The 16,927-nt window shown below is 54.5% G+C and overlaps 1 protein-coding gene across 2 annotated transcripts in view; it reads right to left on the bottom strand.

Annotated features, from left to right (window-relative positions):
- Positions 1-457: 457 nt before the first annotated feature.
- RIN3 (Ras and Rab interactor 3) overlaps positions 458-16,927 on the bottom strand; it is a 124,583-nt gene continuing 108,113 nt past the window's right edge. For both annotated transcript variants that reach the window (XM_040478064.1, XM_040478063.1), the window contains exons 8-10: positions 9,964-10,095; positions 4,328-4,491; positions 458-1,595 (exon numbers count right to left, since the gene is read on the bottom strand). In XM_040478064.1, the coding sequence (XP_040333998.1) occupies positions 1,275-1,595; positions 4,328-4,491; positions 9,964-10,095 (617 nt within the window). In that variant the 3' untranslated portion in view covers positions 458-1,274. The remainder of the gene's footprint in view (positions 1,596-4,327; positions 4,492-9,963; positions 10,096-16,927) is intronic.

The raw sequence follows: 16,927 nt of genomic DNA, 5'->3' as shown, positions 1-16,927 counted from the left end.
TATCTCTCGTGAGGAGATGAGCCTGGGGGGCTGTGGAAACGTGTATAAGGACTCTCTTGCCAGCCTAGGAAGTCAGAGGAGTCTTCCTAGAGGAGATGGGCTTTGAAGGATGAATAGGAGTTTGACCAGTGACTCCAGGAAATGGTATTCCAGGGATAAGAAGCAGAAGCAGGAAGGTGTGAGATCATTTTTGAAATGATACAGAGGTGGGAATGACGGGAACCAAGGGTGGGGTGGGGGAGGCAACAGATGACCAGGCCGAGGGGCAGACAGGGGCCACGGCCATGGGAGCTGAGGATGGTTGATAGCACACTGCAGATTCTGTCAAAAGACAGGGCCTTCGGGAGAAAGGAGGGGGAGGTCTTCCGAACCCCATCTGGGAAGGGAGTTAGGCATTCATGGGGGGGGGCGGTCTGGCCGGCTGAGCAGGGCTCAAGCCTCTTGAGGAAAAAAGATGCCATTTTTAAAAGGGCTTTTATTAAATTCTCCCCACACGGCGTCTCTGGCCACATTGCCACAGCCCTGGGGCGTGCCCACCAGGGAAAGGGCTCTGTCAGTGTTCTCCTGTGGCCGAAGCGGAACTTGTCCTTGTAGACGCTGAGCCGGCCTTTACTTGGTGGACCTGGTGTTTGTCTGGCTGCTTCCGGAGGGACTCAGAACCTGGGGGGCGGGAGGGCCACTGCGGGCACTGGTAGCTGAGGGCAGTCTCCGGTCGGTGTAGGGATGGGGGGGCTTGTCTCAACGCACACCCTGAGAAATGCTCCTGAGATGCTGGGAGGGGCCAAAACGTCCAGCTCCGTCCTGGGGGCGCGGTGGGCAGCTGTGGCCAGGCCGCTCCTCCTAAGGACAGTCCTGGGGAAAGTCAGCCCTTCCCACAAAAGACAGGACTGGGCGGGCCGGGGCTGGAGCAGAAGGAGCCTGAAGGGCTGTGAGTGAACAGGGGGCCAGGCTTGGGCTCTGTTTGCCGCAGCTGGCTGGAGAGTCCCTTCTCTCTCTGAGCCTCAGTCTCCCCTTGTGTCTAACGAAGAACTTGGCCCCTCGAGCGCTCCTCACAGGATCTTCTCTGCTGTGTTGGCCTACGCATGCTCGGTATGTTGCAAATGAGTGTGCCAGGTGGGCATCCCATCCACGTTGGGAGTGTGCGCGTGTTCAGATGGGGGGCTCCTGCATGCACGTGTTGGGGGCTTGGTGAGCGAGCCGGAGCCCAGTCTGCCCGCTTCCGCGCCAGCCAGGCTTTGAACGCTGCCACTGGAGGGGCGGGGGGAGCCCCGGCCTCAAAGGAAGTTGGGCTCCCGCACCACGAGGCAGGGCGGGCCCCCGCCGCCTCCGCCGCCATCCAGGGGTCGGTACACAAAGTGGAAGTCGCGCTTGGGCTCGCTGCGCAGCAGGTAGCCCTTGATGCGGTGGGGCAGCGCCTCGTCCGCCAGCTGGAAGCAGCGCCCGTCGACCAGCACGAAGAGCCGGTAGTCCTGGGGCTGCAGCACCTCGAATTTCTCCGCGCACTGAGCGCACAGCGCCTCGGCCAGCGTGTCGGTCCGCGACGCCAGCGTCCGCGACTGCCGCTCGGGCTCCAGGTACGACACGCAGATGAAGTCCTGCGGGAGGGAGACGGAGGGGTCTTGCGTCACCGGGGGTGGGGGGCATCCCGTCTCAATCCCGTCTCACCCCCACCCCGACGCTGGGAGCTTGCAAGGCGCCGAGGGGCTGAGTGGCCTCGGACAAGTCCAATGCCCTCTCTGGGCCCCCGGCTCCTCTCTACACAGAGAGGGGACTGCAGGGGCGGGTTGGAAGTCGGGGGGTTGGAAGTAGGAGCATCTGCGGCTGACCCTGCCGTGTGACCTCCGCAAGGCAAGGTCCTTCTCTCTCTGAGCCTCGCCTCCCAACGGGCTGACCATTCTGGGGGAGTCAGACGGGGCGGGTCTCGGCAATGAGGAGTGAGCACGCCCCCTGGTGGCCAGTCCGCGGGCTCATCTGTCACTCAGTTCCTCAACAATTCCTCCCGAGGCTCCCCCTGCATTCCCACCCCAGGCCCGACGCTGGGGCACCGAGGCTGGCATAAATAAAATAGAATGTGCAGACCGCAGGACCAGCAGCTCACGGTGCAGCTGGAGCTACTAAGGCTGGCGAAACAGTTCAGTCCTTAAGGCTGGAAACAGTTCAGCCTGGGGGGTGGAGGTTCCTCGTTGCAGGGGCAGGAGGGGGGCTTAGTGAAAGGGTAGGGGAGCTGGGCCTGAAGGCGGGTTTAGGACGGAGGGAGAGGGGCACCGCCCGAGCTAGGCGGGCAAGGGTGAGGCGATGCCTGTGGGGCTGGGTATAGGAACACACGCACAAACCTGAACAGCATCTACACCTTCCAAGAGCCCCAGAGGAGGAACCAGATGGTGGAAGGATGGGCCCTTGAGTTCCTGCCTGGCTTTGAATCTGCTCCCATGCACTGTGTGACCTTGACCTCTCTGCGCCTCCATTTCCTCAACTCTAAACTGGGATGACACCATTCCCTTACAACCTTGGCTGGGAGGAAGCAGACAAACTAGCTCAGCGCCTGGAAGAGTCCCCTTTCCCCCCAGCACTTTGAGGGCAGGTAGGAAGCGGTGTGTGAGGGGCTGCCCCCTTGTGGAAGGCTGGTCGCAGTACAGCTGTCTGACCATTGGGAAGATGATGAGCAGGAACAAGGCGACCGCGACTTAAGAGTGATGATAACTATGGTTACAGGGTGGTGAGTGCAGACGAGGCGCTGAGAGGAAGCAGGGGGTGGTGCCCTCCCTGGACCCCGGAAATAGTGCTGGGGGGCTTCCTCATCCCCCATCCAAGCCTCTCAAGCTTTACCTCCCCAGTGAGAGGCACTGATGCTCTGCCTGCTTTAGCACTGGGAACCTACAAAGTAGAAGCAAGAAGTGAGCAATGCCATGGGTCAGACATGGGCCAGCAGAGCCCCTGTTGCCAGAGTTGGTGGAGAGACGGGCGTTCCAGGAGGGAATGGGGAGCAGTGATGTGCTGGAGGCCGCCTGTACCAACTTATGCTGGCTCATATCCAGCTTGAGAAAGCCAATTGCATACATCTCTTTCCAATTCCAAGTTCGGCAATCCCAAGTTAGTAGATTGAAATTGGCCATGATGGGAGTATTTGCACCATGGAAATTGACAGCAGCTAAAATCAGAGCTGCCTTTTTTCTCCCCAGAAGCCAGTTGGTAAATATTATCAAGACACCGTTGATAAGTGGTGGGGGGATGTCATCTTGGCAGCCTAGAACATGTACTTGGGAGGCAGAGCTCATCTGATCCACTGAGTCCCGAAGAGGGGCAGGGACTGCTCCTGGCCACATAGCAAGCTAGTACAGAGCTGGGTCCAGACCTCCAGGCTTTTGCCTCCCAGGCCTGGGCTCTATCTGTTACAGTGGGGCCATCTTGAGAGCCAGGGGTGGGGTTCAGGTCTAGTGTGCTCCAGGTGCCAAGGGAGTGAGACGGTAGAGTGTTTACAGCTCTGGATTGCTGCCTGGCCTGATGTTTTAATGTCTTCATTCTGCACACACCCCTATCCCAATCTGTCCCAGGCCCTGGGCTTGGGGCCCCTCAGACATGTGAGTCACGGGCCCTCCCTTCCAGGGCAATGGCTTCATACACAGATGGTCACAACATGGTGTGATATATGCCATGGGGATATAATGGGGGAAGTAGCAGCAAGAAACACAGAGGAGGGCATCTAACCTGGGCCATAGGGAGTGGGAGACGGGTGGGGAGGTCGTTCAAAGAAGACTTCTCAGTGAAACTGAGGACAGGCTGTGGCAGCAGTGTGGGGCCAGAGGCTGAGTGCCAGGGAGAGGAGCTCCGCACGTTCAGGGTATCGGGGGCAGCTTGACTGGACGCAGCGTGGGGGTGTGTGGGGTGATGAGAGTGTAGGAGGCAGGATTCCCGCCGTCCATGGCTTGAATACTGAGTGTGTCTAGAGAGAGGTGGGGAGGGATGGTGGCTGGATTGGAGGGGCAGGCTAGGTGCAGAGGCACCTTGGCAGCATTTGTCCAGAAACAAAAGGGGCAAGGCCGTGGATCAGGCCGTGGGCTCCCCAAAGTGGGACTGGCAAGACTATGTCCATATCTCCAGGCCCAGCTGGGCACTAGGACATTAGGACACTGCAGACACTAAGGAGTGTTGGACAAAAGTCTCATTTCTCCCATCCTGTCTTGCCTGCTCAACTAAAACACCGATGCTGCCTGGAGAGACTTTTCTAAAGTATCCCGTCGATGTCGGGCTCCTGAGCTGGGGGGCCATGGGATTGGCGTCTGCGGGACGGTCCCGCCGGCCCCCACCCACCCTGAGTCCCTCGCATCACCTGCACGGAGGAGCGCGAGGCCCGGGCCTTGTTGAGCGTGCGCCGGCGCTCCCAGCGGTGGATGGAGTCCTGCACCTCCATGCTCAGCTGCCGGGTCACCGTGATCTTGTCGTAGTTCTTGATGTGCTCCAGGGCCCCGTACGTGGTGGTCAGGTAGTAGGAACCTGCAGAGACCAGGGTGTGGAGGCTGAGCTGGGACCCCTCGCCCCGCTTCTCCAAGCTCCGCCCACCGCCGCCGCCTGGGGCGCACCTGCAGCACCCTCCCCTGCGGAGCTGCAGCCCTGCGCTCACCCCTGCAAATGCACACGCTCCCTGAAGTCCAGCGTTCCCCCTCCCCAACCCCGTCCCAGCTGTCAGGCTCTGCTCAAAGATTGTCTTTGGCTTCCCTTTCAGACGGAACTTATTTATCTTTTTAATGTTTATTTATTTTTGAGAGAGAGAAAGAGAGCGCTAGAGCGAGAGCGCACGTCGGAGGGGGCGTGAGTGGGGAGGGGCAGAGAGAGAGAGAGAGAGAGAGAGAGAGAGAGAGAGAGAGAGAGCAGAGGACCGGAAGCGGGCTTTGCCCTGGCAGCGGCAATCGGATGCAGGGCTGGAACTCAGGAACTGAGATCATGACCTGAGCTGAAGTCTGTAGCTCAACCCACAGAGCCGCCCAGGAGGCCCTCCCAGGACTTCTTGATTGAAGAGAGGAACCAGCCCCTTACTCTGATTCACACCATTATTATTACACCGTGAGTCACCTGCAGCCCCAGGCATGCCTGTTGCATTGGATGAAGCTGCCAACACGTGTCTACAAATTCCACACCAATATGGAAAAAGTCCACACCCTGGCTGGGGAGGTTGTGAGCTAATGTCACGGCGAACACAGAACTTGGGCTGGCATCACGTATCAGAGAAGAGCCAATAAACCACGCATGCGCATCCCTTTGTAGTTGAGCTTAAAGCCAACTGTGCCGGGCCCCCTTCCCTGGGGCCCCAGCCCTCGCTGCCCTGAGAGCCCATCTCCTCTAGCTGGCATGCCTCCAAGGCACTGTCCCCACCAGTGATCATGTCTCCCTGGCTAGTAACGGAGGAGCTGAGTGCAGTGCACTGACTGGGAGCGTTCAGGTTTGGAGTCAGAGAGCACAGTCCAGGTCTGTGCCCTTCAGCAGCCAGCCCTGTGATCTCGGGGGAATTACTGTCCTCTCTATGCCTCAGTTTCCTCATTTACTTTTCCCAGAATGTTGTAAAAAGTAAATGAGATGAATACTGTCGAGTGCAGGGCTTAATCGAATGTGAGTAATGTAGGTAGTTAGGTGACCTAAGGGAGATGCTCTAGAGGCTTCTCACCTTCTCCCAGACAACTTCCCCTTGACTTGGGGCCATGCCATGCAGTGCCTGCCAGGACCACTAGGTGGCGGGCAACCCCTCCCACCGTGAGTTTGGGAGCTGGTTGTTCCCTTTGGGGAGAGTGTTGTCCTTTGATGGAGAAAACTCACTACCCCTTTTAAGATATTTAAACAGGGGCACCTTGGTGGCTCAGTTGATTAAGCGTCCACCTTCACCTCAGGTCATGATCTCATGGTCCGTGAGATCAAGCCCTGTGCTGACGGCTCAGAGCATAGAGCCTGCTTAGGATTCTGTCTCCCTCTCTCTCTGTCCCTCCCCCACTCACACTCTGTCTCTCAAAAATGAATAAATGTTAAAAATTTTTTTAAATTAAAAAAAAATGTTAAAATATTAAATGTTAAAAATGTTAAAAAAATTAAAAAAAAATTTTTTTTAATTTATTTTTGAGACAGAGAGAGACAGAGCATGAGTAGGGGAGGGTCAGAGAGAGAGGGAGACACAGAATCCGAAACAGGCTCCAGGCTCTGAGCTGTCAGCCCAGAGCCCGATGCGGGGCTCGAACTCATGGACCGCGAGATCATGACCTGAGCCGAAGTCGGATGCCCAACTGACTGAGCCACCCAGGCGCCCCCCCAAAAAATTTTTTTAATAAAAAAAAAAGATATTGGCACAGCATGGCCAGATGTCAATCAGTGCAGAGGGGATGTGGGCAAAGGTGACCATGGGGGTGCTTCTAGAAGAGGTTTGGCTTTTGAGCTGGCTCCAGCCAGGTGCACAGCAGCTGCCAGGGTCTCCCGTCTGCCCGTATTTGCCCAGATTTGTGGCAGCTGCAGAGAGAGAGGCTAGAAGGAGGCTGGGATCCGATCGGCCCAATGTTCAGGCGCTCTCTACTTCTTATAGGAAGTCCCTGATCTCTCATGCCTGATAAGCCTGCTTCAACGAAAGCAGGACCCAATAACTGGTCTTTTTACCAAATTAGCAGCACTCAGAACCAGCTGGAAGAACATGAGGGTGTCAAAGAATGCAGTCAGACTCTCAAGGCCTTTGGTTGAATGCAGGATGCTGGGGCACCCAGACAGTGTGAAAACCCCACATCTAGCCCAGCACATGTGCTTTCCCAAGCCAGAGACGTTACGGGACTTGTCCAAGGTCTCCAGCCAATCAGAGGCAGAACCGGGGCCGAAATCCAGCCTGCGAACCGCTCTTTTTACTACACTGGTATTAGTTCTCCTCTTAAGATGGAGGAACTGACGTTCTCTAGAGTGGGGGCTCCCTGAGAGCCTGCCCCGTCCCAGGCATCTCTGAGCTCCTCAGAGCACCCACCCCCCTGTAAGGCAGGCTCTTCTTTGTATCTGAGCCTCAGGGGCTTTGGGAACGGAGCTTTAGGACAGGCTGCAAAGCTGGGGAAACGCAGGAACGCTGTCCCCCTCGTGCTCTGTCCCTCTGCCCCTCGGCCCAGTTACTTCTAGATGAAGGTCTGCTGGCTGTCAGACTTGAAGGGTGGACTCCCCGGCCCAAGCTGAAGACACCCACATCATCTCACTACCGGAGGCCTCGCCTATGAGGCTGGGCCTGTCCTGGGTGCTGGGACTTCCCACCTTGACTATCAGAGTAGGAACAGAGAGAGGTACAGGGAGGCCTCTTGGTATATGCAGCATGATGTAAAGTTGGTCCTCTGGGCCTCAGAGCTGCCATGGGCAGGCTCTATCACCAATGTTGGTGGGGGCCGGGAAGGGATGCTGGGAGGGGCCGTATACAGTGCATGGCAAGGCTGTGTGTGCCCTGCCCGCCTCTCTACTTCCAGCAAACACCTCAAGGATTCCTTAGAAATCTTCCCACATGGGGGTGCCTGGGTGGCTCCACTGGGTAAACATCTGACTTCAGCTCAGTGTTCGTGGGTTCGAGCCCCGCGTTGGGCTCTGTGCTGATAGCTCAGAGCCTGGAGCCTGCCTCAGATTCTGTGTCTCCCTCTCCCTCTCTGTCTCTCCCCAGTTTGTGCTCACTCTCTCTCAAAAATAAAAAAATAAACCTTAAAAAAAAAGGATCTAGGTTCTAAAAAAAAAAAAAAAAAAAAAAGAAATCTTCCCATGGAGCCAGAGACTGACTACTTCAGTTTGAAAGAGGGCAGGGTACAGGGTATTCAGGCAGCCTTGGGTCAGAAACTGTAAACTAAGACCTTTATGTATTTACTGGTACTTGCCTTGTCTCAAAAGCACTTAACATAGCCCAGAATAGACCAGCATTCCCGCCTGAAGGACCTTTGCTTTCCTACCCAAACCCCGGGTAGCCTCAGGAATAGAAAGAAGGATCCTAGGAGGCCATGGCAGGATTGTGGTGGGGATCGCAGGCCCATTAGGAGAGGGTAGCTGGGCCAAGGACGTCCCTGCCCTCTCCCTGTTCAGCTGCTATGCCTGGCCTGGAGCCTCCTTTGGCCATAAAGATTCAGGCTGAGAAGGGAGTAGGTGTCATAGTGGCCAAGGCTTGGCTGACCGCTGCTAGAGAGCAAGCCAGGACTCAGACCATGGCAGAGCCCCATGGTCTAGCTCCATTATTCCACCCCTCAAGTGTTTTTCTCCAACACTGTCTCTAAGACACTAGAAAAACCTATGGGGTTGGGGCTAGTTCTTTAATAGGATTTGTAAGTGATTTCTTCCCACGTACATCAGCAGCAGTGCCCTTGGTGGAAAATTTGAAAGATGGATAGTTGGGTTGGTGGATGGAACGGATGGATGGATGGATGGATGGATGAAAGAAAGGGTGGGTGGATGGGTAGGTGCATAGGTATATGGGTAGATGAATGAATGGGTGGGTGGGTAGGTATATGGGTAGATGAATGGATGGATGGATGGATAGATAGATAGATAGATAGATAGATAGATAGATAGATAGAATAGATGGGTGGATGGATGATGGATGGATGGATAGACAGATGGGTGGGTGGATGATGGGTGGGTGGATGATGGATGGATGGGTGGACGGGTGAGTGGATGGATAGGTGGATGGTGGATAGATGGATGGAAGGATGGATGGATAGATTGGATAGATGGGTGGGTGGAGGATGGAGGGATGGATGGATGTACTGGACAGCAGATAAGCACTGCCTAAGGAAGCCTGGCTTCCACTGAATTCCTACACCCTCTGGAAGACAGGTTGTTACAACTGCAGAATTTTTTTTGAGAGGAGAGAGAGAGGGTGGGGGGAGAGAGAACCCATGCAAGTGCACACACACACGAGTGGGGGAGGGGCAGAGGGAAAGGGAGAGAGAGAATCTTAAGCAGCCTCCATGCCCAGAGTGGAGCCCGACACAGGGTTAACTGCAGAACATTTTTAACTGAAGAGGAGAAAAAATAGTTCCGGAGGTCCCAGGGCCCTAGTCAAAGTTATACGGGACAGCAAACTTCAAGGCTTTACACGCTCCCCTGAGTTTCCAAGAACTCACAGAACCACCCATGTCACACTGTCACCCCAGAGGCCAACACACGCTAAAAATGCAAACAGATGTAAAGTGGGCCAGCTTATCTCAAGAACCACAAGGCCCAAAGAGGACACTCGGGCCCCGAGAGTCTCACTTCGTCCTTTGTGGCTGACGTGTCAGAGCTGATATCCGGGCTGTCTGCACCTCAAGGATTGTTGGTGGAGGAGTGGCCAAGGCAAAGTGGGTGGGGGGGAAGTGGTGGGAAGGAGGAAAGGGGAAGGGAAACTGAGCATGGGGTGAGCAAACACACCTCTGCCATCATCCTATTCGGGAGTGCAGGTTCCATGTCCCAGCATCAACCTTCTCTCATGGACACAGGACCTGGCCACGGCTGAATGAGGAGGGGGCCAACAGTTCCCAGGGCCACCCCGGGGATCAGTCTAAGAACTGATCATTATTCCCTGCTCAGACTCCTTCCCTTGATGGGTCCACCCACTGATTCAGCCTTATCTTTTATGCTACCAGCAAATGCTGTTCCCTCTGTGAAGAATGGCTCTCCCACTTCTTTCATGGTCTGGCTCCTCTCCAGCCTTCAACACTCAGCTCAGGTACCACCGCCTCCTGGAAGCCCTCCCTGACTGCACAGCCTGGGCACCACGCGCCTATACACTGTGGACTTCCCATCATTCCAGCATCCGTCAAGCAGTGGTGACAGGGTCTCTTTACTGGCCCAGCTCCCCTGCTGGTCTGTGAGCTCCCGCAGGCCAGGGCCCGTGTCCAGGCCCTGTGTCTTGTCCTCGGGGCTCAGTGGAATCTGGCATCCGGGAAGTTGCTTGTTGGGCCGTGCAGCGGACCCTGGCGGCCTGGAGAGGGGCCTGGGGTGGGGACTCACCCTCGCCCAGCTGCAGGGCAGGGTCCATGAGCTCCATCATGTACTCCACGTTGAGGAGCATCTCCGTGAGGTTGCTGCGGGCCAGGACGTACATGAGCACGGGCAGGAAGTCATCTGCCCCATAGGGCTTCCCTGGGAGGAGAAAGGATGCAGAAAGTAGTGAGTGTGAGGTTCTCCTTGTGAGCCATTCTCTGCCCTCGGGAAGAGGACAGCGGTTCGCTGGGTGGGGGCTGGTCTCCCCTGGAAGAGGAACCTTGCAGCCTTCTCAGGACTCAGGACAGGGGCAACCTGGGACCAGCCTTCTCAGGGATGTCTGAGACACAGCCCAGGGTTAGGAAGAAGGAACTGAGAGAGCCACCCTCCACTGGAGTGGTCAAGTCCCAGCCCCTCCCTCTTCCCCAGCTCTTCCCCCTCAATGCCCCTGGCTGCTAACTTTTTTTTTTTTTTTTAAGATTTTTATCCCTAAAGTAATCTCTATACCCAACGTGGGGCTCGAACTCACAACCCTGAGAACGAGTTGCACCCTCCACCAACAGAGCCAGCCAGGTGCCTCCCACCCTCGCTGCTTGCTTGACAGTCAAGTTCATGTCACACTTATTCAGGAAGCCATCCAGAAGCAGCTGTCTAACAGTGATGTATTCGGGAGGATCCCCTGTCCCTTTTAACCACATCTCCCTCTGCATCTGCAAAACAGAAAGCCCTCCCTCAATCAGTACTACGTGGTTGGAAATCCCACCATTCAACCTTCACTGTATTGGGTTAAGCAGGGCCCTGTCCTGAGGGGTTCTTTTAACACGTAAATACCTCTGAAAGGAATAACTCATCACTTCTGCTTTTGTGGGAGATGTTCTCATGGCTCAGAGGATCTTGACAATAATAGATGCTTTGGGGAAGAGACAAGGGTGGACAGTGGGCCTATGAGATGCCTCCCCTGTTGGGCTCCGGGATGGCTCTGGTGACTGACTGGCAATACAAAGGCACGGGCTGGATGTGGAGGGAAGAATTCCTACAAGGACAGAATCCCCTGGAGTCCCTCAGTTGGCACATTGGCATTCCCCCCCCCTCTTTTTTTTAATGTTTATATATTTTTGAAGGGAGAGAGAGAGCGTGAGTGGGGGAGGGAGAGAGAGAGGGAGACACAGAATCGGAAGCAGGCTCCAGGCTCTGAGCTGTCAGCACAGAGCCCCACGCGGGGCTCGAACCCACGAGCTGTAAGATCATGACCTGAGCCGATGTCGGATGCTTAACTGACTGAGCCCCTCAGGCGCCCCAGGAGGAGTCTTGCTCATAAGAGCCCACCCACTCGCTCATTCATTCATTCATTCATTCATTCACTTAAGCCCTCGTATTCCTTGGGTGTCACCTGCCCAGGTAATAAGATCTGATTTTTTCTGGATTCCAGCAGGGACCAGAAAGATGTGAGTAAAGGAGATGGTGTGACAGAGGTTTGAGAAGAGTGGAAGCTCAGTGTTGAGTTTAGCAGCCCCTCCGGAGGCCCTGTGTCCCGCTGCCCATGCCTGCACAGGCCGCCCACCCCTGGGTGCCGGGAGGCACGATCGAGCCGCGCTTCCGTGGGCTCCGTGTGTCCACGCCTCTCCAGCACAGGCCAGCGCGCTCCTCCTATGTCCTCCACGCTCCCCACGGTACAGTGCTGGCACCGCGGGGGCCTCTGACGATGTCTCTCCCATGGGGGCCCCTTCTGCTTACAACCCATCCTTGGTCGGTTTCCCAGAAAACAGTGTGCCCTGTGGCCGGCTTCCTGGCCACACTCAGTTCCTACATCTGCAAAATGGGGCCAGCAGCACGAGCCCTGATGGCCTTTTGGGATTTTTGAGAGAATAAGGTGAGCAAAACAGCAAAGTGTTTGGTACCTGTAAAGTGCTACGGAAAAGTGAGCTATTATGACGTCTCTGTTCTGCTGTCTCAAGGGGCCTCCGTTTTCCCACCTGTGAAATAAACAGGCTGAAGGGGTTGGTAACACACAGCACTGAAAAGCAGAGCCGGACCCAGAGCGTGAGCCTCAATGCACTTCTTACCAGCTGTGTGACCTGGGCTAACTGCTTGACCTCTCTGAGCCTGTATTTCTAGTCATGCATGATGTGCCACAGATTACACGACATCCCATAGGATTTTGGTGAGAATTCTATACAAGGATTTAAGGATTTACCCATAGCACTCCCACATGCTCCCATGGAAATGCCTTCTTCCCATTCCAGTTCTGTGTGTGTGTGTGCGCGCACAGGTGTGTGTTTAATGTTTATTTACTTATTTTGAGGGGGGGAGAGGCAGAGAGAGAGGGAAAGCAAGAATCCCAAGCAGGCTCCGCACTGTCAGCACAGAGCCTGGTGCAGGGCTCAAACCCACGAACCATGAGATCATGACCTGACCCGAAATCAAGAATCGGACACTTAACTGTCTGAGCCAACCCAGGCACCCCTGCAGCTCTGTGTTCCGAGGCTCTCTGGTTATTTGTTTCAAAATTCCTGTCCCGTCCCTACACAAAATTAGTCTGTTTTGGAGAAAGCTCTCCCCTAAACCTTTATAAGCCAGAGACACAACCAACGAGTTCCTGGGGAAAGATTTTGTGCCGGGAGATGTTTTTCATGCTGATAATTTAATTATTAGAATCCTGGCCTACAGGAGATTCTTTTCTTGTTTGAGTTACGAGTTAGGAACTGATGTGAAACAGTCCTGTGCCTTTTGGAATGCACCTATAACTCACGCACCGGCCTAGAGCTGATTGAATTTTTACTGAATTTTACTAGAACACCGATTTCGTCCTGGTATTGTGTTAATAGCTCACCAAGGGATACAATGTTCTCCGCCAGGGTGGTTCTGCCCTTCAGGGGTCACTTGGCAGTATCTGGAGTCCTTTTGGGTTGTCACATCAGAGTGGGGGTGCTACTGGCACCTGCGATGCCCAGGACAACCCTCTATCATAAAGATTTACTCAGCCCCAAATGTCTATAGTTCTAAGGGCCAGAAGCTCTGCTTCCGGGGGCAGTGACTTTCAGCAAGGATGGTCCAGCTCTGGCCCTAAGTTTAGGATTCAGAGGCCCTCCGGACTGCGGCTCTGTGCCTCGTGGGGGATAGAATGTGGTTCATGTGTTTCTTTGTCTCCCCATGCTCTCCCTGAGAAGCCTGGCCAATGCTCAGGAAGGGCTTTGGGGCCCACTTCCTCAGTCCCCAGCACATTCTGCTTAGCCACCTACTGCAAGGGCTCCCGTGATCCCACGACTGTCCCTCCAGCTACCCGTGAACATCCCCTTTCTGTCTCCCCGGGACACAGAGCAGGGCACAGCAGCGGTGAGCAGGAAGGGGTGCCTCCCCAAGTTCCCCAGGCTCCGGTGGACCTTTACAGACACCCCACGAGTCCTTCCCCTCACCAGGGGCCAAACCAAGTGTTTTGTCATTTCCTGGAAACCAGCCCTGGCTGCAAACTTTCCCATTTCTGTCAAGGAGCCCACGGCTCCCTGCCCCCCGTCCCAGGGTGCAAGGCCTGGGAGTCCCCTTCTTCCTCTGGGGTTCTCTGTTCCCTGTGGCCAGGCAGGTCAGAGCCCCAGACGAATCTTCCTTCTAACTGCTCCCTGCACTCACATTTTGCTTTTTCCGGCCCTACTTCCCTACGCCTGCCCTCCCAGCAGGGTCTCTGTGCTTTGATCCACTCTGTCCACTAACCCATCTCCTGCGAGTATAGCTCTGATCATGCTATTTCTCTTCTCAAGAACCATCAATGGCTCCCCCCTGCATAGAGAATCAGGTCTGGATCTCTTACCCTGATATTCAAGGCCTTCCACAACTGGGCCCATAAACACCTGTCCAGTATGATTACTCTCTTCCAGCCACACTGTCTAGTTGATGGCCTGAGAACAAGTCACCTGCATTCTGGCCCCTTGGTATTTGCCACAGTCACCTATCAGGCATGGCTTGTCCTTACCTTCCCCCTCCCACACAGCACCAACATTTGTGGGCCATTCTAAAAGCAAAGCATATTTTATAAATATTATACCAATGGATTCCTAAAACAACTCTGTGAGGTGGGTTAGATCCATTGTGCCCACTTTATAGATGAGGAAAGTGAGCCCCAGTGAAGTTAAGCTACTTGCCTAAGGATGCATGGCTAGGATGTGGTGAACCAGGACTTGAACCCAACTTTTTCTTACCCACAATCCCAGGTACCTGGTACTTCAACATTCTTCCTTCAAGTTCCACCTCCTCCACGAAGCCCTCCTAGACTGCCCCCAGCCACCACTGCTTATTCTATATTCCAACTTCCAGCTCAGAACGACATGCTGCCTTCATCACCTTCTCACACAAATTCCTCCGTGCTGAGTCATGGGCCATTCCCCGAACTCCATTCCTCGTGCCTTTGCACACCCATTTCCCTCTCCCGGGGGACACCTTCCCTAGCTCTCCCGAACAAACTTCTCCTTCTTTGCCCTCTCCCACATCCTCAGGCACAGGTGAGCACTTCCTGCTCCAGCTCCCAAACACCTCGACTTCAGAGCCTGCCCTTTTCCTTGGACTATGAGCTCCTCGAGGGCCAGGACGGAGGCTGGGTGAGCTTGGGCAAGTCTCTTAACCTTTCTGAGCCTCTGCCCCATCACTGCCTTTCCAGTCCCCAGCACAGGGCTTGGGATGTTGGACACTGACAACGGACAGAATGGAGCCACATGTGTGCTCCCACTGGCCTCCGCTCTGTCCTGTCCAGGGCTGGGGCCATGGTCAAGGATACTAGGATCCTCTGTGGGTCTTAGACAGTGGTGAGCTGGGAAATGGCCAACAACTGCCTCTCCGAAGGGAAAAATAAGCTCTGATTTGCAGGGTTTGCCAATTTCTGTGGTATAAATATTTCCACAGCGGCCCATTTCAAGCTACCGACATGAACGTGGAATGGGAGAGAGGCACATGATTAGCTCTCATGGCATGACCAGCTGACTCAGGACACCAGCGGCCCTGGATTCATCAAGCCCAATCTCACTGTGAGGAGGCCGAGGTTCAGAGACCAGAGAAATTTGCTCAAAGCCCCACAGCCGGTTAGTGATGGATCTATGACTAGAATCTGGGTCTCTCTTCGCTGATGTAGGTGGGAAAGGCCCACACAGACTCTCTGACTTGATAGCTACTTGCAGACAAACATAAGCCACAAGCATTGTTTAAATGCTCCAGCTCTCTGATATTCCAGGGCTAGGTAGGGCTGCGGTCTCCTTCCCGTGAAGCCAGGAGCCCAAGGCATGAGCTCAGCCTGTGCACAGGGGGCCTCAGCCAGCAGCACTGGGATACAGAGGCACAGCTCCAAAGTAATTCTCCGTGATCAGAACATCTGGCTTGCACGGGTCAGAGACCACGTCCATCAGGCTGTGCCTCCCAGAGCCCTGCTGGGCCACAGCCTGCAGTGCCTGGTGATTTCTGCTTTCTTTTCGTGCCAAAGTCACATCTGTTTTCCATCAGTAGGTATGGGGGGTGGGGGGCGGTGGGCAATCACACATTAAAGGGCTGGCTCGGTGCCTCATGCATATTTCATCCGCGGGCAGGTTTTCGAGGAGAGTTCTGATAAAAAGGCGCTGAATGCGCTCGCCTCGTGCAGACCGTGTGAGTACTGCATCAGGAAGCCCCCAACTCTGTCCCTTCACTGTGTGATCTGGGGCCGCTCACTCTGAGCCTCAGTCTTCTCATGTGAAAACAGGCTGATGATAAAACTCACTCAGACTTCAGACTGGGGGCGCCTGGGTGGCTCAGTCGGTTGGGCGTCCGACTTCAGCTCAGGTCATGATCTCACAGCTCGTAGTTCAAGCCCGTGCTCTGTGTTGACAGCGCGGAGCCTGGAGCCTGCTCTCTGCTCCTCCTGGAGCCTTCTCTCTGCCCCGCCTCTGCCCCTACTCACACTCTGTGTCTCTTGCTCTCTCTCAAAAATAAATAAACATTAAAAAAAAAATTAATTCCGATTGTCATGCCAGGTTGCTGTGAACCTCAAGTGAGTGGTTGGGTTAAAAATTAGGTTTTAGATCATTTGTCAATGATCTAAATGAGCAGTTGGCCTATCTTTCTGTGAAGGGCCAGGTAGTAGTTATTTTTAGTTTCGAGGGCTATGTGGTCTCTATCCCAACTACTGGATTCAGCAGTTGTAACAAACGCAGCCACAGATACTGTATATGAATGGGTGTGGCTGTTTCTGTGAGTTTATTTACAAAATCAAGTAGGGCGCCAGAGTTGGCCTGCAGGCCATAGTTTGCAGACTCCTGATCTAGATAGAGGAAGGGTGTATCATCTTACTATAACTGTCCCTCCAAATTTGTTGACCGGGCTCTTACTGAAAGTGGTGGCTGATGCAATAGTCCTGGGGCAGACAAGGTACAGGACTGTGATGTACTTTGACTCTTACTTTCCACCATGATTCCCACTTCAAGTCACTTCCTTCCTCCAGGAAGTATTAACTGAAGACCCCCACTTCCCACAAACTAGGTTAATGCCCTTATGATGGGTTTCCCCTGCCCTGTCCCTGCAGAATGGGAAAACGGATACTGTACATTAACTCAGAGAGGCCTCCCCTGACCACCCAACGCAGAGCGGCAAACACCTCTGACATTCCCCAGACCCTTCTCCGTGTTTGATTCAGCCTGTTGGCACGTTTCAGCATCTAATGACATAGTTTATGCTTCTGGTTTCTTATTGATTACCTGCCTCGCCTCATAGAATGAAAGCTTTGTGAAGGCAAGGGTTTCATCGTGCTCACTGTTCATATCCGGTATTTCCACTGTGCCTGACCTGCACTAGGTTCTTTTTTTTTTTAATGTTTATTTACTTTTGAGAGAGAGAGAGAGAGACAGAGACAGAGACAGAGACAGAGTGTGAGCGGGGGAGGGGCAGAGAGAGAGGGAGACACAGAATCAGAAGCACGTTCCAGGCTCTGAGCTGTCAGCACAGAGCCTGATGCAGGGCTCAAACCCATGAACCTCGAGATCAT

The sequence above is a fragment of the Herpailurus yagouaroundi genome, unplaced genomic scaffold (genome assembly GCF_014898765.1).
Source record: "Herpailurus yagouaroundi ecotype Mexico unplaced genomic scaffold, PumYag 141, whole genome shotgun sequence".
Classification (NCBI taxonomy): Eukaryota; Metazoa; Chordata; class Mammalia; order Carnivora; family Felidae; genus Herpailurus; species Herpailurus yagouaroundi.
Note: the sequence above shows the minus strand (reverse complement) of the source record. Positions and strands in the feature narration are given on the sequence as shown.